This window comes from Poeciliopsis prolifica, unplaced genomic scaffold, assembly GCF_027474105.1.
Source record: "Poeciliopsis prolifica strain line A6 unplaced genomic scaffold, Auburn_PproV2 SCAFFOLD031, whole genome shotgun sequence".
In the NCBI taxonomy this organism is placed as follows: Eukaryota; Metazoa; Chordata; class Actinopteri; order Cyprinodontiformes; family Poeciliidae; genus Poeciliopsis; species Poeciliopsis prolifica.
The window spans coordinates 5055872-5081836 of NW_026562406.1; the positions used below are offsets into that span (position 1 = coordinate 5055872).

General features: G+C 40.2%; 1 protein-coding gene across 2 annotated transcripts in view; it reads right to left on the reverse strand.

The window, feature by feature from the left end:
* Positions 1-290: 290 nt before the first annotated feature.
* lmx1bb (LIM homeobox transcription factor 1, beta b) overlaps positions 291-25965 on the reverse strand; it is a 63270-nt gene continuing 37595 nt past the window's right edge. For both annotated transcript variants that reach the window (XM_055050598.1, XM_055050597.1), the window contains 6 exons: positions 10663-10895; positions 8051-8226; positions 7485-7562; positions 7051-7117; positions 3939-4100; positions 291-1561 (listed from right to left, as the gene is read on the reverse strand). In XM_055050598.1, coding sequence (XP_054906573.1) covers positions 1404-1561; positions 3939-4100; positions 7051-7117; positions 7485-7562; positions 8051-8226; positions 10663-10895 — 874 coding nt within the window. In that variant the 3' untranslated portion in view covers positions 291-1403. The remainder of the gene's footprint in view (positions 1562-3938; positions 4101-7050; positions 7118-7484; positions 7563-8050; positions 8227-10662; positions 10896-25965) is intronic.

Here is a 25965-nt window from a genome sequence, read left to right on the forward strand (position 1 = left end):
GGATTGATTTATGACTTCTGAAAGCTCTGTGAGGCAGACAACAATAATCAAGCTACCACCCTGATAGCTTGATTATTGTGTGTTTACCTTGTAAGTCAGATGAAAAGTAAAGGAATCTGTTTTTTTTTTCTATGTTGAATGCCAATGTAAAATGAAGGGGAATATTTCATATCATTTCCTGACATGACAGCTTCACCAATACCAGAAATGAAAATATTCTGACATATTGGAAGACCTTTAATAGAGCTCTTCAGTCACACAAATAATACTGGGCTAACACCATTAACATGTAAATGGTCACAGATGGCATTTATTTAATGTTATCAGGAAAAAAAAGACATTGTTTATTCGTAAAACCAGTCAACTTTGGTCAATTAGCAACTTGAACATTTTGAGAATGTACATCGGACAATGACACAAAAAAAAAAGGTCTGTATGAAATAAATAGCTATGTTGCTCATTTTACAGCTTGGCTGGGAGGAAAAAAAAACAAAACAAAAAATAAACGTAAGGGTTAATCTTCATATTCAAAAATGGCATACAGATGCGATGTGATTCTTGTGAATTCACTAACTGCTCCAAAAAAAGCTGTCCTTTTTAAATAAAGCTTTTCACGTTTAATATGTACCTTCAAGAGCCTGTTATAGTTAAATAAATAGAATGCTTTCCATTTCTAACATGCACATCCAATTTGTCCGGGGAAACTATTTACAGTTCACTGATCCTACACGTCCGCCTCTTTATTTTATTTATTTTTTTTTTCTTTTTTAGTTTTTACTCCTCTACACAATTCTTTCTCGTCACAAACGCTCATACACACACAAATGTACAGTCACTCTTGCAGACATGCTGCATCTATATACTATTAACACAATACCTAAATCTATGGCAAGTGATCGAATGCTAACGGTGAACATGGAAGTCCATGTAGTGTGAAGAAGAAATAGTCCAAACACCACATCATAACCAGGAAGGGAGGGGGAGGGCGGTGAGGGGCTTACAAAAAGTTAGTTTACAATTGATCATGCACTGTATAAACTCAGCGTATTATTTGGTTTGACAGGTTTTCATCAGTGGCTTCCGTATCTACTTGTTTTCTTTAAGTGAACAAAGAAAAGAGTGAGGAATAAGCAATCCTACCAAATAATCTCTAAGAATATTTAAGTCTTGTGTAAGTCCCCACCATTCTTCACTCTCCTACATCAAAGTGGTTTAGCTATCTTTTCGTCAGCTTCCGTGCGTCACCAGGAGCTGCTGGAAGGGGTCGTCTCTTCATGTCCATAGTAGCGTAGGAGCCCCAGGCCATCGCGGCGCAGGTTGAGATGGGCAGGTTTTTTTTTCTTCTCTCTCTCTGTTTATTAATTTTTTTTTTTTAATGCTGACAAGTTTTGCTTCACTCTTTTTCATGACGCAAAGTAAGAGTTCTGCATTGAGTAGAGGCGGTCGATGGGGTTTCCCACGCGGGCCTGCATGGAGTTCACTTCTGAGGACGCCATAAAGCAGTCGCTGAGGCTGGTTAAAGATGTGTCGCTGTCTATGTCGTGGAACGCAGAATCGTTACCTGTGAAGAGAGGACGTGGTGCGATCAGTCATCAGAATTCACAGCAAGCCTGTTCTGGAGTAAGATTGAAAAAATTTCACGAGGTGTTAACTAAAAATGCATAGCATGTTGTGATTAATTAAGAGAAAAGTAGCAATATTTCATACTACTACTAAAACATTTATAAGGACAGTTTCAATATGGGTGATATTTAGATATATTTTTTAAATACATAAACTATAAAAAACATAAATACATATATACACTAAATTTAGTAGCAGTCTTCAAGCACTATTAAGCAAACTATCAAGAGCAGAACAGTAAAAAATACAATTCAGTAGCACCAGAAAAACAATCTAATATTCACTGACATGACAGGCATGCCGCTTGCAACATGACTACTTTTATTTTTCTTGTAAACAAGAATAAAATGTGCCAGCTGAGCAGGAGTGTGGAGAAACATTTAGTTCCTTCCAACTGAACTAAGATCTTTCCTCTTCTGCACTTTGACTTGGCATCTCAGTAACACACTCTGATTCTGTGGAATGGTATGCAGGAACATTTCAAGCTGCTGTCACATTGTTTCTTATGTTTTCCATCTATGTTGGCGTTTTGAGTGGAACTTGTCGTGCAGACCCGAACATGAGGAACTGAAGTGGGTTTAGAAGAAATTAAAGTTCTGTAAAATGTTTGAAAGACATGTCAATTTTGGAGTGCTTTCAGTTTTTCCTCAAGATTGTGTAGAGACAAAAGGTGTGAAATTCATAATGCTCACCTGCATCAACACAGGGCACACTCTTTCTCTTTTTTATTTTTTAAAAATCTACCAGCTGTCTAAAAATAGAGGAGATTTCTAGAAATCTCTTTCTCTATGAGGGTTCCTTTGTGTTTAGAAAATTAGAAAAGAAAGTAACCAGAAAGTAGGTTATGCCATGGGTTTCACTTTTAGTTTCAAGCACCCTGCACCTGAGTTTAATGAATCATCATTAGCCTGGCTTAGATGGTGATACATTTCCATACTCGGCCCTCTGTGCACAGGCCCGTTCAGAAGGAGGGATTGCTGAAAAGTCAGCAACTTGAAACTATCGACTACAGGTTTCCTTAAATAGAAAACATTTTACCAAGCAGCATAATAAACAGAACTTGACGACGTTATTTTATGACCTGGATCAAATTGGAATGTATGCACAGAAATTTAATCTGTCTTGAAAATTACTTAAGACGTTGTTTGTTGTGAATCAGAACTATATAAATATAGTTTTGGAACTCAGTAGAAAAGCAGAACAGTGAAACATGGACATTGGTGGTTCTGAAGCTGCACAATCTTGATACCAGCATTGCCCATTTAGAGGGGAGAGACATCAGACAAAATAATAAATAAATAACAACACTGAGCTATGACTATAAAATCACAGCAACCTTGTATTTAAGATTTATAGCAGAGTTGGAGAATTATAATTACTAATAGTCACTTTGAGAAATAGCTGTTGTGTGTCATCACAATTGCGAGAAGACTTTTGTTAGATATCATCAAAGCTCACTTTTTGCTGCCCTCGCTGGGACGATTGAAAGACAGCGAGGGAGCATGTAAACAAGGGGCACCCTCTTAAAAGATCTGGTTAACAGCAACTGTTTACGCCTTTCATAAAAACCTCAATGTGTTATTTCTCTGGGGGGAATAGTTAACTTTATTACACTCTGGATCTTAATGATAGTGTTGCACAAAATGGGGACAGCGTTTTGAGAGATATCTTTTAATGCCTTGCCAATATTGTTCTGTTCCCCAAACCAAAGGAGAGTGATGAGACGAGGGATTTGGTTTCTTACTGCCGCGAAGAACTAAATGGAAGCAAATTATAAGGAAGTTATGAACTTCGGGAAATGGTCCCACTGGGACACGTTGAGGACATCACTCAGAAATGTGCTGTTCCTGTTACATCCCGTGGACTCAAACATTGATTGACTCATTTTCCTGCCCGGCCTCTATTTGCATTTTAATTCAAACAGAAATCGGAGGCTTGTTGTTTTCCCACTTCTGCTCCATTATCTCACCCTCCTCGGACTGCAGTGCATCTCAGGCGGTCTACGCCAAGCCACATGTTTCTGCCGACATTAGGAAACATCATCAGTGACAAGGCATCTCTTAGAAGTGGAGGCATGGAGTTGAAACCATATTAAACAGATCTGAAAGCACACTTCAAACCCCAAGAGTTTATGGGAACAGTTGTGTTATCTCATGTGGGAGGAGATGCTGCTCGCTCCTCTCGGAGAGCGGCTTAAATCAGGGAGCTGTGGCAAGGAAACATGTCCCACACAGAGGAGCCGTGGGGCTGATGACGGGACGGGCATGTGTTCGTCTTGTGTGTGTATGTGAGCCGTGTAGCTCTGGGATGCTCACCATATGGGTTCATATGGTCCCCAGGCATCTGTGGGGGGGTGAGCCCCTGCTGGAACGGGTCTGTGCTGTAGCCGTTCTGATCCATGGTGACCAGCTGCTGCTGAGGGGGAGCCAGCGGTGTAAAGGAGTTCATCATCCCCTCCATCCGATTGGACATCACCTCTGCAACGAACGGAAAAACCAAAAACATGCACAGTACTTACATAAAACAACTTTAATGAAGAGGGGGAAAAAAAGACATAACGAGTGTCGGTCCAAAACAGTTGGGTCCCAAAAAAACAAATAGTTTCTCGCCGTAAGTAATATCCTCTTTGCACTGACTGTATGCATTATCCATCTACCATAACCAACCATTATCACAGGCATGTTGAATGGATCTGGATATTGTTTTAAGGCAGTAACTCAATTCACTAAGTGAACCACATTACATAGATTAATTACACACTGACTGATGTTTTCAAGATCTTAATTTATCTTAATTATGACAATTTTCTATTCATTTTTTTGTTCATTTGTAACAATTTTTGATACTTTTTTTTTCAGCAGATATCTCAAGTTTAATGACAATGAAACTTTGAGGTAGTTTTCCTCAATCCAGACGTTTTGTGCGCCGCACACGTTCACCTCAAATGATATTTAAGATCAGAATATTGCAATGGATCAACAACAAAAAAAACAACACATTTTTGGGTTTCATGAAAAGTAGTTTTAATGCCTGCTTAAAGGTCTGGCAAACAAACCTCTTCTCAACACATATTCTAGTTTACTAAATATGACTGTGCTTTAGAACTACATAATAACCAGTTGTGTCTTGCTTAAATCAGATCCATCTCCTATGAGTTGTACATTGATGGCTTTACGTTGAAAGTGTGGATACATAAAGATATGAAAAACATATTTCCTTATCTTGATAATAATTCTCAGTATTGACTAAGTACAGGATGGAAATCATTAAACAGAATTTGGCCTTTAAGAAACATTGTTTTTCAGGAAAAGCCATCATTATTTCCTATTATTGACATAATTATTGGTAGTTTGTGCTCTTGTCTGCAGCTGAGGTGAGCATGAAAAGATGCGGTTGAAAGCAGCAGGGCTGTTTCTAAGTTACTATCCCGTTCAACAATAACACAGAATACTTAGAGAAACATCTTAGCAGATTGACTTCACTGTTTACGACATATATTCTGTATAAAAAAGATAGTGAGGCCGATTTGCGCAACTATCACAGATGCATCACTCATACTGGAATTTCTATCGGATTTGCAGTTTTAAGGATTCCTAGATACACTTTTTCTATGATTACCAACTCCATTTTAAAATGGCAGAGCCAGAGACAGTAGTTACTACAAAGCTTCAAGATAAAAGCCTTTGATATAAGTATCCTGTATTTTGAACTTTAAGAGACATTATTTTCAGTCCAATTAAAAAAGCTTCAAAGTTTAAAAGCGGCGACAATCTGACTGCACTGACTGTGTGTTCACTTTCAAGATCGTAATTCATCTGTGACGTGATACAACAACGAGCAGTTGTTAAATTTGTGGAAGTAAAATCTAAGTGAAAATGAACTAATTCAGAAAGGAACTAAATCAGGTCATTACCCTCATTGGTTAAGCTATTGGTTAAGCTAAATCCTATTAAGTTGACAATTTGCTGCTGGCTTCAGTTCAAGTGGATTACCTTCAACTTGTGATAACACGTTTTTCATTTTCAAGCACTTTCTAACAAAATCATGACAACAAATCTACACACATTGATTATCATACCAAGTTTCCATATATTTAAAAAAACACATGCAGAGTTGTCTATATGATAGACAACTCTGGTGCTACTGGGGGCCCCTTGTTGGAATAGAGTCTAAAACAGCTGGTTAGGGTTCTTTCGCTTTGGGCCGTCTCTGTTTGCCTACTGCGGTTGCTTTTGAGAAAAGCTCCTACGACTATCCAATACCTTAGATTGCTCGCCTGTCTCTGTGTTAGCATTTCCATGGTAACCTACAGTAGTACTGCCACAATTCCCCTTGACAAACACTGCTTTTGGCTGACTGAGTGTCAAGAGGGACACAAAGCCTCGGTACTCGAGCCCATCCCCCCACGTTTCACTTTCCAGCGGTTTTACAAAATGATGTCTGTCATTTATTTTGTTTGCCTCAGGAAAACAATTTCCAACTTTGTTCTGTGGCGCTGTTGTTTACCCGCTGACGTGTTTGCAATCTGTTATCCTTGCGTAATCACTGAACACAAATTCGATTAGAGTGCAACACAGCTACGTAATGAGGCATTTCTGAGCTCTTGGTTTCCAAACATCAGAACTCGAAATAGTTTGATTGTTTAATATTATCAGATTAATTAAAAAGCGCTTTGCAAATACACGCATCCTTAAACAGTTTTCGCATTTTGTCACAGTGAAAACACAAACATCTCTGCATTTTACTGTGATCTAAGTTTAGAAAAAGATAGGCATATTAGCCGCAAGGAGTAATGCAAAGAATACTTAGTTTTCAATACGTTTTTACAAAAAAAATCTGAACAGAGTGGATTGCATTTGCATTTGGCTCCCCTGAGCAAAATAGTTTTAGCTTGTGATTAAAATTATTTAGCTTTAACCATAAACTATTATGGTTAAAGCACAACTCTACCAACATCCATACTCCCATCAACTCTGATGAGCTTCCAAATCCGTACTGATGTTGCTGCCTCTTTGCATCAACACAAACCTCTCTGCATGTAGGTTAAAATGTCTCATTTTGGTCTCATCTCAGCAGAGTTACATGTTTGCTGTAAGTCCGATATTGCTTGTTATAACTTTGTAAACAGGCTGCATGTAGCTTTTTTTTTCTTGCTCCATGTCTAGCAGTTGTTCTTCTGACAGATCCTCCCGTCAAAGCAGCGGCATCTTTCCAAGTTTGCACATGTATGATAGCATTACCATTTTCAGTTAATGGCTGGAACAATGTTCTGTCAGCCGGGATATTGTCTAATTTAATTCAGGGGTGTGAGAGTAATGGATGGTTCTATGTTGCATGGATGTTTCAAATTGTAAAAAAGAAATAAAAAGGGTTGAAGGAGTAGGAAAACATTTGCCACCGTTGGTGCAGAGAATATGAAGGTCGTACCTTGGCCAAGCCGCTGGGAATTCTGCTGCTCTTGTTGTTGCTGCTGTCTTCTTGCCAACTTCTTCATCTGAAACGAAGGAGTCAAAGTTGTGAAGAACTCCCAAAACTAACATGCTGTCTTTAATTTAAAAAGGATGCTCCTCGCTGTTCACCCTTGCGTGAACCGCCTGAAATCTCTATCTCAGCGTGCCTCGTTGTCGAGTATCAAAGGTTTTCGCGAGATAATCATCAGCAAAGAGGAGGGCGTAGACATTTAATGCAGGACAAAGCGAGATTTGCAACTCTTCGCTCTCGTTCTCTGCATTTCGCGAGAGGAATGCGGCGATAAGTTGAACACACGCATAGTTGTGGTGATTTAGTGGCGAAAACAGAACGGAGCTGTTCTTTCGGGTGGGGGGGAGTCGGATTTTAAACTGGTGTAGGATGTCTCTCACCTTAGCTCTCTGGTTCTGAAACCACACCTGGACCACTCGAACACTGAGTCCCGTCTCTGCAGCCAACGTCTCCCTCACCTAAAGACAAAAAAAAAAAAAAAAAAAAGAAATACTGTTACCATCCCACACAAAAAGAAGAAATATATAACTTTTTTTTTTTTTTCATTTGATTGGAGTGACCTGAATGGTGCTGTCTTTTTTGGGCCTATTGCTAATTGGTTCCTAAAGGTTCTTGAGAAACTGCTGCTCCTGTGTTAGTGTTTCAGGGCTGAAGTCATGCAGACACCCCTCCACCCCCGACCCCCTCATCTCAGTGTGACGTTTGATGCAGACGGACTGTGTTACTGCTGCCTTGCCTCGGCAACGCCGAACAGAAAACAGCTTTCCACTTCAAAGCTCGGCTCAGAGGTGGAGGAGAATTTACTTTTTTTTTTTTTTTTAATTTGGGGATTTTATATGTCAAACTACTGTAGGGCTTTTAAGTCCTACAGTAACATTTAACTCCAAAAAAAAAGGAAAATAAAAATCCCACTTTGTGGTGGAAGTTTTTGTGTGCTGCGTCTTACCTTCCTACAGGGTTTGGAGGAGACCTCAAAGGAGGCCTTGAAGGCCCGTCTCTGCTGAGTGGTCAGAATAGTCCGCGGTCTCTTGGGCCTCCTCGGATCCTTCCCGTCGTCCCCTTTGCCCTGACTCCCGATTCCTTTCTCTGGCTTGATGTCTAGCTCCTCATCGTCACTTTTCTCTGCAGAAAAAAAAAGAAGAGCATCGTTTCGCCAAAATGAACCCAAATTCGGACAAAGCTCAGGCTTTGAGTTGTTGACAGACGGCTGATGAATGTATATTTTTATTCCACTATGTCGGGTGAGGAACAAACGACGAATCAAACAAGACACATGTGTTTGGTACTTTATCACTCTTGTACAAAAGAAAAAAAAATACAGCATGATCAGAAGTTCAGAAGCATGCGGAGAGCATACTGAAAAATGATCTTGTTTTTTTTCTTTCTTTACTCTGTCATTAGTAATTTATTGCTCTCAGCTTTGCCTAATTTAAACTAAATCAGTCTCTGATAAGAAAACTCACCTCATGAGTGCCACGGAAAAACCAACGTGGGCTCATGTTGGGAAAGCATCTCTAGGAAAACTAAATTTGACTTTGTAGCTTTTAAAGGCGGACTAAGGCTGCTGTGACAGATCTTGTATTCGATTTGTTTTGTGTTCTTGAAGCTCATAAAGTAGAACCTTTATCAGAAAACAGACAAATATCAAGTTCTCTTGTACCAAAGGACAGCAGCATACAACTACTTTAGGTCTTGATTGATTAAAAAAAAATTTATCTCTTGGTGTATTTCTCCTCAATATAAAGGGTAAACCTTCAACAAAAACTACAAAAAATCACAAAATAACACTTTTAAAAACTTCCCGACAGAAAAATCTGCAAAATCTGCTTTCTGTTTTGATGACATCACAAGAGGCTTTGACAATCAATAATTTAAATGCATTTTCTTCTCATAAATTGCCCTGAGGAAAATTGGTTATTTGAACTCAACAAATAGCAAGAGGTCACTCTGTTATTTTGGTTTGATCAGGGGTCAAAATTAGTCCAATTTAACAACAAAAAAAGCTCAACAGGAAAGAGAGTTAAAGTCTCCAGATAACAATATACATTTGAATCCAACACTTCAGCCTTGAGTGTTTTCAAGGTGGGTTAGCACCATAATTGATACAAATATTGTTGTTGTCCTACTGCAACAAAAAAAAAAAAAGAAGAAGAGAGAAACTGTAGTGCCATATTTGTAGTGAACCAAACTGTGGTGGAAAAACAATTCTGAAGCATTTAAGTTCAAAATACACTTTTCGTTTTTTCCAAATTCCCACTGATTTTAAATACGCCTTAGACGTTATGCTAGAGCTCAACAGATTACATGTAAAACATTGTTGTAAACCGTGAATAAAAAAGACAAAACCAAAAAAAGGCACATAGATGCATTCCAATAAAAAACTGCCTCATGCAATATCATGTATGTTTTTTGTTGTTTGTCTGATTAATAAACAATTCATATCCCCAAAAAATGTAAAAAAAATAAAAATATGACAATGACATGTTGATCCATTGGCATCAATTTGAGTGAAAAAGGTGGGTCAGATGAATTTTGATAAAAAAAAAAAACGTCTGACAAGTAGCTTTTAAACCTTCAATTGTTCATACACAACAAAGTAAAAAAAAATAAAATGAAAAGTATTTTCATATTTGAACCAGCATTGCTGTTACTGATTTTCGGGCTCTCCCGGCTGAAAACGGAGGCTCTCACACGACGGCCGAGTGTCTCCTGTCATCTGGTTCTGATATGTTTCTACATTTCTCAACCCAAAACCTCCGTTTGGTCCCCGACATGCCGAGGTTAACCTCTGCTCGTGTCAAGATTCTCTCCGCCTCGAAAATCCCAGAGACTCCCAAAGACTCGTGTGAGTGATGCACTGGGATGCGAGTAAACGAGGGATGAGGGCGGGTGAGTGGGGGCCGGGGAGGGTAGAGAGGACAGGGAGCAAATATTCCCACAAGTTGACAAAAGTTGACACAGGCACAGATGTATTTGACAAATTCCCGCTTTTGTGAATGTCTAAATGTAAGCCAGATGGCGGCGAACAGCGAGGCTTGGCTAGGTGCCTCGTTGTGTGTGCAGTCTATAGGCGAGGAGCACTCTGGCTGATAAGAGCGGAGGCGAAGGCTTACTGCAGAAAGGCCCCCCAAATCCCTCTGTCACTCATCGTGATACAGTAATTTAATTCTTTCCAGCACCAGATCCTGCCCACGCATGGAGAGCCATTAATGCGGGGTGGCTTGGCTTTGTCCTGTTTCCACTTCCTACAGTGGTATAAAGCCGCACTGCTCGCTCGGATGAACGCGAGAAGAACCATCGAAGAGCTCCAGATGGAGCCACAGGAGTAAATAAGTTCAGCTCTGTCGGCTGCAAGCGTTGCAGCTCAGATGTCTATGAAAACCACTCTAACAATAATAAAGTGAGGTGGGCTTCGTTTTCTCATGGAGGGCATCTTTGTTGGCGTGTGCTGTGGTGCAGCAGAGCACACTGAATGCAACACCTCGGTGCCGGATGATGATAGCACCAGAGTGTTGTTCTCACCCTGCTGCGAGAGGGGCCTGGTGGTGGGGGCCTCACCTGAGTCTGAGTCATCCGGGCTGACTGAGCTGAGTAAGTCTTTCTCCCTCTCGTAGTCGATCTTGCAGAGCAGCTGACCCTCCTTCAGGACAAACTCATCACCCTTCCGGAGCTGGCGGTCGCACACGCAGCAGCAGAAGCAGTTCAGGTGGTAGACGCACTCCAGGGCCCGCATCACGAACTCCGTGGGAGCGATCTTCTCCATGCAGCCGCTGCACTTGGTGGCAAACAACCTGAAGGTGGAGGAGTAAAACATACTGTTTACTATGTCTTTAAAAAAAAAAAAAAAAAAGGCACACTGTGCGTTGTTTTTGTATGTGGGGCCAAGACTGAAAAACCCAATCCCAATTCCGCTGCCAACCAGGAACCACAGCTCCAACAAATGTCTCGTTTAAATTGTCTCATTTTATGCACTTAACATCTTTAGTGTCAGAGTTTACAAGGCAGGTCAGAAAACAAAATAAAATAAAATGTGTTTTGCTTGAACGGTTCACTGCACATTTTATTTATTTTTATTATTATTTCCCAAAATGGAAATTCTGAGTTAGTGAGTTACTCAGTTTGTCTGGAACATTGTCCACAGTTCACCTTTTCACATATTCAGTCATGTTAGAAGGAAGAATTTGTTGTACTTACAAGTACAAATTTGGCAATTCTTTGGTAATATAATAAAATCTATTTAATTTAAAAAAAATACATTTGACACCTAAATAAATTAGGACACTGACAACGAACCTTTAATTAATTACGTAACTATCCAAATGAAAGACAAATGTTATATTTAGTGAAAACTAAATTTATGAGAAATATAAGCATTAAAGAATTAGCAGCTTTTTGAAAGCCGTAATTTTAGAAAGAAGTATATAACTACAAAAACATATTCACAGTTAAGTTTAGAAACCGGTATTGTGTTTAAGAAGTCTCATGTCACATCTGCCTTTTTTTTGAGATTGCTGATTTTTGTACATTTATTATTTTTTGGAAGATAATCTGAAAAAAAAAGTCATTCTGCGATAACCTGACTGGATTTGTAAATTTTGCAGTTTAGCTATACAAAATATAATAGCATGTAATCAATATGTAGCGTCTTGAAGCTCAGTTGCACTGCTAAATGAAAGTCCTGCAGACTCAAAAGTTATTATGCGTAAGTTTTATTTTATTTTTTTTACGCTATGTCTCTATGGAGAGAAAGAATCATTAGAAAGAGTGATTCTTTTATTTTTATCACATCTTATTGTCATGTCTCTCACTATTGCAATAAAAAAAACCCACAAAATATTATGATGAACCTATAGTTTATATGTATTTCTTTTCTATTCATATTTGTGGTCTCTCTTCAAGGAAGCTCTAGTTGCTTGATAAAGCATAGTTTTTTTTCTTTGTTTTTTTTGTTTTTTTTAACACCAGCTCTTTGACCCCTTTAAGCAGTCAAAGGGATGTGACTCCTTTGGCAACAACTCATCTGTTAAAATTTCTAGGGTGGACCCAACCCTGCATCAGTCCAAAGTGAGCTCAGTCATGGAAAACTTTGAAAACCTAAAAAAAAAAAAGAAGAAGAAGAAGAAGAGGCTGGTTCAGGTTCTGCTGCAGCGATCTTCAAACAACAAAATCCCAAAAGACTCTTTGATCGAAGTTTCCCAGATTTCAGAGTGAGCCAACTTTTCCTTTTTTCTGCTAAGATCAGAAATCTGAATGCTACAAAAAAAAAAAAAAAATCTGATTCTTTTGTTTCTTTGCATTAAAAGCTAAGAACTCTCACAGTTTTCAGTCTAAAACCATGAAACCTGCATGATGTACATTTTTTTTTGTTTTTGTTTTGATGTGTTCTTTCATTGTCTGTGGGATCCAATGCTATAAATCGGATCTGCAGCCATCTGCAGAATGCCTTTTAAGTGTTATGGTTTGAATCAGTCAAAATCACAATCGACAGGTCCGGCCAGAGATAAAAAATAAATAAATAAATAAAAAGCAAGCAAACTGGACGTTTGTACTGCGTTGGAAAAGCCTGATTGGTCCACCTTTACTTCTTTCATTTCCACAGTTCTCTATATGCATCAGATAGCATATCTGAGACTGTGATTCATTGCTGGCTACCGTTCATATCTCATCTCTGCGTCTAACAGAGATGAGATATGTTAGACGCTGCGACGCCCGCCTCTATCACCATTCCCCTGACAACACCTCCATCTTCTTTTATACCCTTTCAGCAAAGATGTTTGCATTGTTTTATCGGTGACTGAGAGGCATTTAATTCGCACTCTGTTGTGTCGGAAGAAGCCACATTAAACGGAGCAAGAAGGCAGAGGAGTGCGGTTGATCTTGTCCAGCTGTAAAAGCTGGATTTATTAGTGGCTTCTGTGTTTGCCCTGGTCTGGGAGACAGCTGGCAACCGCCTATCTGTTTGTGGTGAACATCTATTTCATTGTGCAGGAGGCGGCGAGGGGAGCAGTTGACATCATCGGCAGTTTCGCGACAGGGTTGAACGATAGTGATGAATATAATGTGTAAATATGAGAGCGAGGGGAAACCAAAGGATGGTTGTTGTCATGCTAATGCACTTATAGGTACTGATTGAGTGCTGATAATGTGTGTGTGCGCGTGCGTGTTAACACGTGTGCGTGAGCAGCTGCGTGCGTGTCCCGAGAACCGACACGCTTTTGTTCTTAACTTTTAATTAAAGAGCAATTAATTTGTTATTTTTGCACCATCCTTAATGTCTATCCACTGAAATAATATTTCTTCCAGCAGAAGGTAAGTAGAGCATCACAGTCTTTTTTTTTTTTTTTTTTCCCAGCAGTGAAACAACAGAGATGTCAATGTTGGCACTCGCAAGGGTCAAAAATCCTTTAATCTTTCATTTATTACAATAGGTTAAGAAGATTATTATTGAACTATGGAAAAACCTCCAGGATAATCCTCTGCGAAAGAAATGCTGGCATGCTTCTCAAACCTGCGGCGCTCTTGTTGAACTGACCTGCCAACCTGGATCTGTCCTCTAAACAACCAAGTTAGGTCCATAAAAAAACAGACGATGGGAAGTTGGACGACAGAAAAAGAGAGAAGCATCACATCCAGGGCCGGATTTAGAAGGACGAGGGACCAGAGTCATTTTTGTTGCCCACATAATTATATATAATTATCTGATATTCTTGTAAAACATCACAGGGTAACAGGGACCAATGAATGTCACAGTTTTTAGGCCTTTTTTCACGTGAAAATAGGAACTTTCCTACTAAATCCTGCCTATTTATAAAAAAAAATCACTATTAACAAATTTCTAGAATCATCTTCATCGATACACAAATTTTACTTAAACCGTTACAACAACTACATAGTTATTGTAGTAACACAGTCAATGAAATGCAGCAAAAGCACAAGAGGATTTCATGCGATGCTTTGTCTTTTGTCTGCAGTGCTTGGAGTTGAGGTTTGGGTTTGCGTGACATCACTGCTTTAAAATACAATGAAACCCCTGAGTACAAACAAACTTGAATACAATTTTTTACACTTGAGGACAAATAAATGTCCCCCAAGAGACATATACTCTGATGAACGTGGTTGGTTTGCGACCCAGCCAGCAGAACGCCTCCCACGAAACCCAGACTTTGTTTTGCCTGCACATGCTCCTCATCCAGCTGGTAAATGTCTCCCGTTTTGAACTTTTCCTGCTTCTCCTCTGCCTCCAAAGACACCGACTGCAGCGTAAAAACACGTTGAAGAGACATGCGCGGTGTAAGGAAGAAAATGTGCAAAGCTTCAGTACACAGGATCCCCCGAACAAAGCAGCTGTGTGTTCCAGCGTAATGTGGATGCTATGTCACGACTTGATGTTTTTGAAGCTCAAGTAGAAGCAGCTCTCCATCAGGAGGTTCATTTTCAGCTGAAACCTTGGAAGCAGTGATGATAAACTCCTATTTCACCACCTTACATTCGTCTCCGTCCGGTCAGTCACACCTCTTCAAACAGATTCCCTCAGAAAGTTTATTCGTTGCCTTTATCACCGATTGTTTCATTACATATTTAACAAATAATTATTTTTAAAAAGAGCTGTAAGGTAAAAAATATAAATAAATGAATAAATCACCTACTGATTTTCAAGAAGGGTGAGCAATTTCAGTAAAATCTAAGCAAGAACATTTAGATTACAAAATCTATGCCATTTTTACATTGTTTTATGATCTTTTGAGAGAAGCCCGTCGTTCTGCTGAAACCACATGATCTCTACGAGGAACTGCTGCAAAGTAAATGATGTGATGCGGTTGAATTTCCTCAGATAGATGACCTTTCACCATTTGACAACATAAACTGACTTTGTCTGCATTGAAATATGTACAACTGAAACTAAATCTGACGACATGACCGGTCTGCATTGGGTTCATTTCTCTGTGGCTTTGTTAGATTTTTGCTTATTCCACCAGTGGAAAAAGTTGAATATTCTGAGATGTGTCTCTGGTTTTCAGAGGGGATTAGTGAACTACATGCTGGGATCAGGGAAACTGAGGTGATGAATCTGTCAAGACGAGTTCCCAGCTCCAACTCTAATGTTTAGCTAATGATCGGCGGCTTAGGCTCAGAAAAGGGGTGCAAAAAGTTGAGGAAATGACTTGTTAGAGCGGTTTTGATGCGTCAGGCGTGCTGCATTCACCTATGACCGCTCTCTCTCTCTCTCTCTCTCTCTCTCTTTCTCTCTCTCTCTCTCAAATCTTCTCATCTGGATGAAAACATTCTCATTCAGCTCCCTTCTCCTTTCTTCCTTTTTTCTCCTCTCCGGGCCTAATCTTGTAAGCCATTATTTTTCTATTTCCCCTCTCTGTCACTTTGCATTATTTTTGCTGCTGTAATTCCCATTCGTCCCTTCTGGAATCTTCCTGTCCTGCTTTGTCCCCGGGTCTAATCCGGACTTTCTGCCTGCTTTCAGTCCGCCGGTCCCCATTCTCAGCGGGGTTCAGATGGAATAGCCATGCGTGACGCCCCTCCTATGGCAACCACACCTCCACAGGAAGGCAACGCCGACTTTTCGGATGGGCAGAGAAGGCCTTTGAGAGGCTGGCAGCAGAAGTAAATCCTTCTCTAAGGAACAAGGAGAATTAGCAGGGAGCAGCGGACTAGGGATTTAACCCTACCCCTATCCTTTGAAAGGCACAGTCGGTCCCACTCCTGCGGCTAGCCACAATCAAACAGAGGAGGAGCGGGGAGGCGGCAGCGGGGAGAGGGGAACACAAACTCCCTGAATGACACAAGCAGTGGATTGTGGAGGAGCCTAATCCCACTTTAATACCTTTCCAAGTTCAGCTGCTAAAGAATGCTCTTAAAAACAACACCACTGTGTGAGCAGTGAAGGTTGACCGGGATGGTGGGGGGGGGGAGGCAAGCCATTCAACCTCCCTAACATTACCTGATTAGAGGTTTGCGGCCGGGGCTGCTGGGCTGGCACGGCCAGCAGGCGACAGACTGGGAGATGTAAATTATGATTTTATAAATAAAAACATACGAGCAGAGGCAGGGGGACGACGTCGGCCGCGCCAAAGACCTCCCGGCTCTCCGGAGACGTCTACGACGCCGTAAGTGGCTCTGAATCAAACTTGAAGCGAGTTAGGTCGTCTTTAACCAATTTCTCGTTCCTGCCTGACTCCAGCGATGCTAAAAAAATCCACTTTCCAGTCATTCATCTGCTTGAGTAACAGGACGCCCGGTGTTGCAAGTCAAGCCTGCGTGAAAAGGACAACACAAAGAGGGACCACCAGCATGATAACTCCTGTTCTGGTTCTTTTCTTTTTTTTTTTTCCTCCTCCCACACCTGAGCGCACAGATCGAGTGATGAGACCCCGCCGCCTGGATCAATGGCTGCATCTCAAGCAGAGACCTGTCAATATTTACCTAGGCCTCCCTGGAACAGGACTCATAAATGAGGGAAACAAAAAAAGAGCCCATCTCAGCACATACCTCGGCCCCTGTGGAATCATTACATCGTCCTTTTTTTTTCTGTTCAAATCTCATACCTGTAATCCCTCGTCTGCTCTTTCTCACATCACCTCTCTGTGTGACAGATTATCACACTGTTGAGGGTGAAATAAGCAGAAGCCAGGAGTATTTTTATGTTTGATGAGCTGCACCGCCAAAAGGTGCAATCAGGGGAGCTCGGCTCGTCGTCTTCTGCCCCTCTATCCCGGCACTTCAGAGACCCGCCGCATCCTCCCTTTGAGCAGATTAAGCGCAACTTAAGAGTGTGACAACATGTTAAACTCGCACCACGTGTTGCCAGCCATTTCTCCTCTGCAGACTTTACATTTATTACTTCTGCCGCAGTAGCGAGCATCGGGAGGACGGGGTGGGATAAAAGAAAAGCAGAAGAATGAGAGAGGGAGAAAGAGAGAGCAAAAAAAGGAAGCGGGGGAAGGAGAAAGGTTGCTGGCTGCTATCATGCCACATTTAACCAACACGTGCAACGGCCTCACCTACTCCCCTTTTGCTTTTGAACAACACTCTGAGAAATACCATAACAATTTAGGCGAAGAATAGCCAGGGCCATTATGTCACCACATCCCTTCAAAAGAAAGAGAGGACGAGGATTATCCAGGCAGCAGCTGTAAGCTATTACTTTGAAGATGGGTGCGTGTGCGTGTGTGCGTGTGTGTCTTTGTTTTTTGGTAGGAAAACCTGCGGCTGTGCCAATCATGCAGAGGTGAGGTGTGAGGCCTATATGGCAGATCATGGGGGGAAAAAAAATAGAAGTATACATGTACAGTTATTAAAAAAAAACTCAATTCAGTTTTTAGAGTTTAATTAAAATAACTCAATGTTTGATTCTTTCATAGAGTAATATTGCTGTGTGTGTGTATATTGGAGAACTTTGTTGATGAAAAGCAGAACAAATACCTAAAAGAAAAAGGAAATCTATCAACACAAATACAAATATTATAACTGACTTGTTAGGGCTTTTACTTGAGCCTATCCTGGTTCGCCCTTCCTTCATATGATCTCAGATGGATATACGTTGATTTTACATTTATCTCACAGCTGGTAGTTATGCTACATTTTGCACAATAATCTCTGAACTAGTCAGTGATTAGAATTTTTGTCAGATTATTCAAAACTTGGGAAAAAAAAACAAATAAATAATCACCAGCAAACAAAATTGTCTTTTGAAAGGATGGAGGAGTTAGAATAATCTAATGACACTGCAGGTGTTTTCCTATTTTGCCATGTGTGTCAGCATATTCAGCAATGTCTGAAGCGCAGGTCTAAACCTGAAGACATGAAGGGGAACAACTTGTTTCTAACGTGTGTCCGTCATGTTTGACGTGCTCCCGTTGTGAGCAGTGCACGTGTATTGGGATGTAGGTTGTGGAATTCACTTTGCGCTGCTGCATTAGGATGAGGTTTTGCAATGACACGACTGACATTTTTCAAATTTGTCATGTTTAGAGCTCCACTGGCCGTCTGGGATTGAAATTGTAATGCTTTCGAGCACCACCAATCGGTCAGATAATTTTTATCCAAATGAATCTAAAAGCGGGTCCTGCCACGTGTTTCACTTGGCATTTGAAGCCAGGTGAGTAAAATACTATCTGCAGTATTTTAGAATCAGTTGCTTATCTGTGTCAGTGACACATACAGTGTGTAAGAGCTTAATATTTATGTGACAACATTTTGTACTGTAAATCGCTTCTGAAGGCAAAGCCAGAACATCATTTCCTTTAGGCACCATATCTGGCCATATCATTAAAACATAAATTAGAAACACAATAGCATAAGGTGGGTAAATATAAGCAAATTTCTGCATTGATATTCTGATCATTCAACCTATAAATACCTCTTCCTCAAGGAATAACAATACATTTGAAGCTCATCACTAAGTATAATCAAAGGGACCTGATTAAAGGGGCAGTAAAGTGTCATATCAGGGTTAGATATCAAGTCATATTACTGTGAGTTTGTAGACAAGTGTAGAAATCCTCAGAGAGGACTATCAGTCAGTTTTAGTTGTTTTTACTTATTTTAAACAACTCACATCGAAACTGTTTATATCAACGGGATGTGAATGCTAAACTTTCACACTCAGAGGAAACACTGTGCTGCTTATCATTTTCTTAGCTGGAGAAGGTTAGCATTAATATGCTAGAGTTACGTGATTCGAGACAGACTGTTTTATCAGTTCAATTTATCAGCTGTGACTCAATAATCCCAAAAGAGGAGTGAACCTGTAGTTATTGTGTCAACATCAAAGAGCTTTTCCAGGTCTCGTCATTTGTTTGGGAATTATCCCAGAGATCAGCTGATCGGGCGGACGTTGCAGCACAACAGCCATGTGTTGCAAACATGAAGACAGATATTTATTAGAATAAAGTACTCTGTGTCACACATGTCATCATTTCCACTATGAATTATGAAGTGGATATCTAAAATCAACTCAAAGAGGGAACACTCACATAACTAACCGTTGCCTGTGGATAAAGTTGATAAAACTTTGCAGGGCCTGCAAATCTAAACTCATCATTTGTTTTCTTCCAAGAAATATCTATAGAAACTGAATTTGTCGTAAAATGTTCCTTGTCCTCTTCGCAGTTCCTCGCCTCACTTTAAAGACGGCGCTTCAGCAGCCGCGCGAGGAGCCGAAGACGCGGAGGAACATTTGACGACCAGATGTTTGGCCTCCCCATTGATGAATAAACCTCTTTAACTTCACCAGAACGTCTCGAAAATTACTTTGTTATGCACGGCCCTGCTGTCCTCTCCGTGCAGCCGAGGCTGGATGTTGACCACTCTGCCCTAAAATAGCAGCCCTGGATTCAGCTAATGCAAGTGCTTGATTGCTTGCAGAGGCTCTGATGACAAAAGCAGGTTTAAGACAGCTGGTCGTGGATGCAAAAGAAAAAAAAAAAAAACCTGGTGAAGTTCAGACCTGTAAGGAAAGTGGACCGCGAAACAAGAAGTAGTAAGGATGACGCCGTTTCTTGGAGCAACCTCATTGGCCGACCTTGTTTCATTGTATCAGCGTTTCTCTTTGGAGAACACATTCATGGAGAGTAATGAAGCCAAATAAAAAGTGCCATCCTCGTGCTCCCGAGGGCCAGCTCCAGTCAGCTCTAAAAGCTGCTTAATCACCATCCCTTGCTTACTACATTAGCATAATAATGGCCTTTAAATTGAGGCTCTTTGTTTTTTAATTAAACTCCCAGCAGGTAAAAGTAAAACACATTAACGGGAAATGTGTACACCACTAATGGCCCAAAGGTGCCTTCTTCATCAAGCAGCTCTGGCCAAAGGGTCCGGCTCGTACTCCCGCGCTGACGTGCAGCACCGGCTGCCTGCAGGCTCACAGGGGGATGAATGAGACAAGCAGATTGCACTTGGCATAAAAAAAAAAAGATAATAGCAGAAATATGTTTGATGTGTTAGAGTTTGCATATGCACGTGCCCTTCCTCTCAGAGGAAACACACTTAGTAATAGCTGCTGAGCAGAGCAACGCTAAGCCTGCAAAACACCGCCGGTTACAGAGAGAGAGAGACAGGAAGGAAATGTTTCCAGGATCAACTTCACGTCTGTTATTGTAAAAATAAATGGAGAACCTAGGGTTCTGTGGCGGTATCAGCTCCCATGCGCTGGAATGCGCAACTCGTTGAACGAGCCTCCAGCCAGACGGACATCCCAGGCCAATCTGCTCGTAGCAGCACAGCTGCAAAAAGAAATCCTAACCCTGGCGTCGTCATTTCAGTGATCTCTTTCCAGGCTTCACAGATTACTCAACACCTGAAATACGGCTTGGTAGAAATCTGCGTCGCTTGTGCTCCGGCACATACTCATCAAAACATGTTCTGATCATGTTTTGATCAGAATATGATCAAAACATAATCAGAATTGCTCTTGTTTTTTCCATGATTTCTTTGTCGAAACAAATATTTCACATTGAGTTGAAGAAGGTCAGAAATTATAAAGAAAAGGGGTTCATGTTCTTTTTTTTTTTTTGAAAGACCAGTTTTCAATCCATCCGTAAATAAAGAAATCATAAAATTTAACTAAATACTTTACAGTTTACTGTTCAACCCAAAGTCATTCATATCACCAAGCAATTTATTACATAAGACATTGTTTTGGTAAATTGGCTTCATTTGACCAAAAATGTTTTCTTCCCAACAATAAATGGTAAAACAATCTCTATAGATCAGACCTTACTTATAACTGTAGGCTATTTCTTTGCATGTTTTCACTGGGAGATGGATGATTTATGTTCAATGATAAGTCTTGCCATCACCTTCATTTTTACCTTCTATCGCAGAAGATTACAGACAGGTTATCTGATGCTCTTCAGATGACCTGATATCTGGTAAGATAAGACGTCACATTTTGACCGGGTCACTCCAAAATGTTAATATTGATTTCAGGCAGAAAAACATGTCAGTAAAATCAAAAGAAAACGTTACGACTTAAACCGCCAGTGGTATGAATAACTTTGGGTCGAACAGTGTCTGATTTTCATTAAATCAAAAAAGGGAATAATAAAACATGGTGTTGTCTTCAGTGTTCGTAAAGAAAGACAGACTCGAAGGTCTTGCTTTTAACAAATGGAGAACAATAAGTACTTGCAGAATTGACTTGACATTCACAAATCAAAGATGTTAAAGGGAAAACTGGCAGACTACAGTCTCTGACTGATTCATTGGTGTCCTTCTGCAATTTATAGTTTTTGGGAATAAGTTTGGTCACAACTCATGGTTATGAAGTGGAAACTGAAGGCATACCACCCATCTTCCAATTTAATCTAATGTTATAAATGTACAGTTGACAAGCTAAGAGCAGCATGGAGAACACGTTCATGGAGAACACGTTCATGGAGAACATGTTCATGGAGAACACGTTCATGGAGAACACGTTCATGGAGAACACGTTCATGGAGAACACGTTCATGTAGAACATGTTCATGGAGAACACGTTCATGGAGAACACGTTCATGGAGAACATGTTCATGAAGAACATGTTCATGGAGAACACGTTCATGGAGAACATGTTTATGAAGAACATGTTCATGGAGAACACGTTCATGGAGAACACGTTCATGGAGAACATGTTCATGGAGAACACGTTCATGAAGAACACGTTCATGGAGAACACGTTCATGGAGAACACGTTCATGGAGAACATGTTCATGGAGAACACGTTCATGAAGAACACGTTCATGGAGAACACGTTCATGGAGAACACGTTCATGAAGAACACGTTAATGGAGAACATGTTCATGGAGAACACGTTCATGGAGAACATGTTCATGGAGAACACGTTCATGAAGAACACGTTCATGGAGAACACGTTCATGGAGAACACGTTCATGGAGAACACGTTCATGGAGAACACGTTCATGGAGAACACGTTCATGGAGAACACGTTCATGAAGAACACGTTCATGGAGAACACGTTCATGGAGAACACGTTCATGGAGAACACGTTCATGGAGAACACGTTCATGGAGAACATGTTCATGGAGAACATGTTGCAGACTACCTTGGTTCACTTATGTCACTCAATAAGAAACAGAAGCAAAAAAAAAATGAATGCGTGTTTTTGATTAAGTCTAATATATTCTGTATATCCAAATGTAACTAGAAAAATAAAAAATAAAATGTCGACGCCGTTATTAAAGCCCTAATAATTGACACATCGATTTATTCAATCGGTGGCAAAAATAGTTGATATGAAAAGTAATTATAATCTCTGTTGACATATTCTGTGTAGATACCATGAGACCACACTAAGTTCAACACAAATCATCATACAGTGAGAATCTGTGAGCAAGTGGCCAGCGTAAACCCATCGTAAAATTAAAAAAAAAGGACATATAGAGTTGTTTCTTCTTCTTCTTTTCCCGTCTTCACTAATGAGTCACTACAGGAAAACAGCACAGAAATAATCCTCCACAGCCACACAGGTAGAACAAAGCTCACGGAGTGAAAAGGACAGTGTATTGGGCAGCGGAGGAGGCTAAGTACACAGCTAAATACAAGAGTAAGCAGGCGAGCACACACGATGCTGTTTGGACAGCTGCTGTTCCTGAGTATGTAAAATGAGTGCGACATCACATTTAGGCTCAGTTTTTAAAGCCTCGAGCAAACAGTGTGGTAGCACACGCTGCGCTACAGCATCTGTGAAGAAATGATGACTGAGAACATTTTTTTGTTTTGTTTTCTGTGCGCGCCGTCTTTGAGTTGCTCCTCAGCTTCCTTCTTTGCCTAAACACAAAGCAGTAAGACTGTGAGTCCTAATACCTCCCGGCATAAAGCTGCATCATACATAACAGTCACTGACAAAAATGACGAGTTTGAATTTTTGGTGTCCTTAAGGTGGACAAAATTGTAATAAATAATTTCACTTTTATCTGTGAGATGTAAAGCGAAACCTGCCACTGCTGAGCTACTGCAACAGACGGTTGTTTTAAAAGTGAGCACATCAGCTCTCACATGCTTCAGAATTACAAAGTGACTGCGACCCCCCCAGACAAACACTATTATTATTTTTTAATAAGAGATTGACAGCAGTTTGGGACGTGCAATAATACTTTGCAGCAATAAAAACAATTCATATGTGCAGGAAGACAAGATAGAATCATGGGAGCAGCATCCAGCTCAAGGACACTCTTTTTTTTTTTCTCCCTCCCTCCCCATCCCCCCTTTTTTATTGTAAGAAAAAACAAATGGACTCGTCTCTCGGATTCAGCACCGGAATGGTTAAAAAACAACATTTGGATTGGAGGGCTTCATAATTACTATTGACCCAGAGGTTCTGGGCCTAAGAAATAAAACAAACAGTAATATGAGGTGTTCTAAAGCACAAGTCTGCAAATATGCAAAGACAGGGTCTGGTGGAGAGCATCGCGCTTTGGCTTCTTTTCTCCGCTCCTAATCTTTGGGCCCTACACAATATTAAGACGGCTTTGGAGCCACTTGTGACCCAGCTGTGCACTAATGAAAAATTCCACAGCTCTGTGCAGAGGCCAGCGAAGCTTGACCCCTTTGCACCCCGAACCGAGCTGTGTCCATCTTGAGGAGTTTACCAGCACTGAAAGATAGTGGATTACAGGCTAGAATGGGAGACAGAGAGACAATCTGGAAAAGTCTCAGGCAAAAAAAAAAAAAGAGTGCATTTCCCTTTTTTCTTTTTCTTCTTCTTCTTCTCTTCCTCCAGTCTTTAGAATATTGGTGTGAAGTAAAGTGTTTGCCCAGGTTTTAATGGGCTGAGATGATCTGGAGATCCTTGTGACAGAGGATTGTTGGATGAGTGGGGGGCTCTGTTTGCTTAGCAGAGATTCAGTCTAAGCCCAAAATTAGTTTGGAGGGAGAGAATGTGAGGCAACCAGGAATTAGAGGTTGTTCACAAGATCCGGATTCATGTGCCTGTGATCTCCCTGCCCTTGAGTCTCTATTGGAGATATGAGAAGACTGAAAAAGACAGGAAACCCTTCTCCGATGTCATATGCAGTTAGCATTTTAGGTCATGACAGAAACTCAAAGTAGCTATTTTCTGAATATATCTAAAAACTATAAATGTTTCGATTATATATGTCTTTTTGTTTTCTCTTCGATTTACACATTAAAACATTCTCAGGGCGGTACAATCTTTAGGCACTTTCCCGGGGGAAAAATACAATCTATCAGTTGTTACCAGAATGAGTTTCGTATTGCTTAACAGCATGTTAAGTCATTGAGAAATGCCTGAAGCTCTACGCTGTATTCAACGTATGCACAGTAAGAAAAAATGGCCGTACAACACAGTTAACATGGACAGATTTTACAAAATATAATTAATTCAATATTTACCATGGATATGTTGTAAAGAAACTATAGCACCTAAATTCTGAGATGTTCTAAATGGATTATGTCAAAATAAACAAAAGTTTCCAATGGCCCTACAATGTAGACCCACCTTACTGTTTACCTAAAGCTGTAGATAAAACAGCTGGTAAAAAAGACTTAATTTTTATAAAGAGGAAAAGTTTTGTTCACATTACTATTTGGATAAGTTAACCTAAACTTTAGAAGCTAAACTTTAAAGATGAAAAAACAAACAAACAAACAATTGTTAGAATCTAGCTGGATAGATCAACTTGATTTTACAAACTGGTGAGCCAGTAATAATATTCTGCTTCATTAATAGTAACTAAATAATCGATGCTTTAATTTGCTGCATCCTTTGAGAGTTTAGATCTCCATCTCATCTTTTATAAAAGGGATGAAAGGGGTAGACACAAAAAAACAAACAAAAAAACAAAACAAATGAAAAATAAACACTTATTGAGAGACAGGATGCTTTAAGACCCGGGGCCAAGGATTAACATTCGGCTTAGCATTCAAATAATATATTTGAATATCTGATCAGCAATCCTCTTCATAGAGCTAAATCCCAAGATTAGCAGGTGTTATGCTAAAAAGCAGCGTTTTTCTTTTTTTTTTTTTTTTGGTCAGGAACGAAGCTACACTTGCCAAACAAATATGTCTTTGATTGTGAAGAGCTGGCATGGATGTATGGTTGTAGCCATGGCGACAGGCTGGTAGTCAGGAGCCGCGGCGTGGCGGCGCGGTGCTGGAATGTGTCAAACAGACAGAGGGGCGCACACACACACCGCAGAGCAAACCGAAAACCTGCTGCTTCACTAAAAAGACTAAAGACTGTCAGCACTGAGACCACCTACAAATTCCAAGCAGCTATACTGTCCCTATTGTTTTGTTTTTTTAAATAGATGGACTTTTACAAGTGGGCTGATTTAGGCGTGCCTTGCCTGGTTCAAAGGGAGCCAGATGTAAAAGTGATGCATTTATCCTAGAGGAGAAGATGTCTTGATCAGGATGGATTAAAAAAATGTCCTTCCGGCTTTGTCTGAGATGATTCATCCAGTTACCTTTGACCTATAAAAATCATTCTGCCAAAACAGATGCATCATGACAAAACATAACATACCGGGGGAATGCGATCAAATTACATTTAAAGCGACATAATCAAGTGGAGCAAAAATGCTTTTTTTATGTAAAATACAAAGTCTGTAGAACTAAAACGTAATAATAGTTCTTTCAGTGAATTTGGTGCCAATGTAACGTTCTTCATTTTGTCAGACTACATCAACAAAGTGTTGCATTTCACCTGTTTGCTACAGGTGAACAGAAAATAGTGTCAGTGAAGTGAATGAAAATGTGAAATATCTTTAAATTATCATTTACAAAAACAAAAACAAAAAAAAAAACACAGGACATTTCTCCTCTGCCCCTTTTTAACCTGACATACCAAAATAAAACCCAGTACCACTGATTACCTTGAGCAAC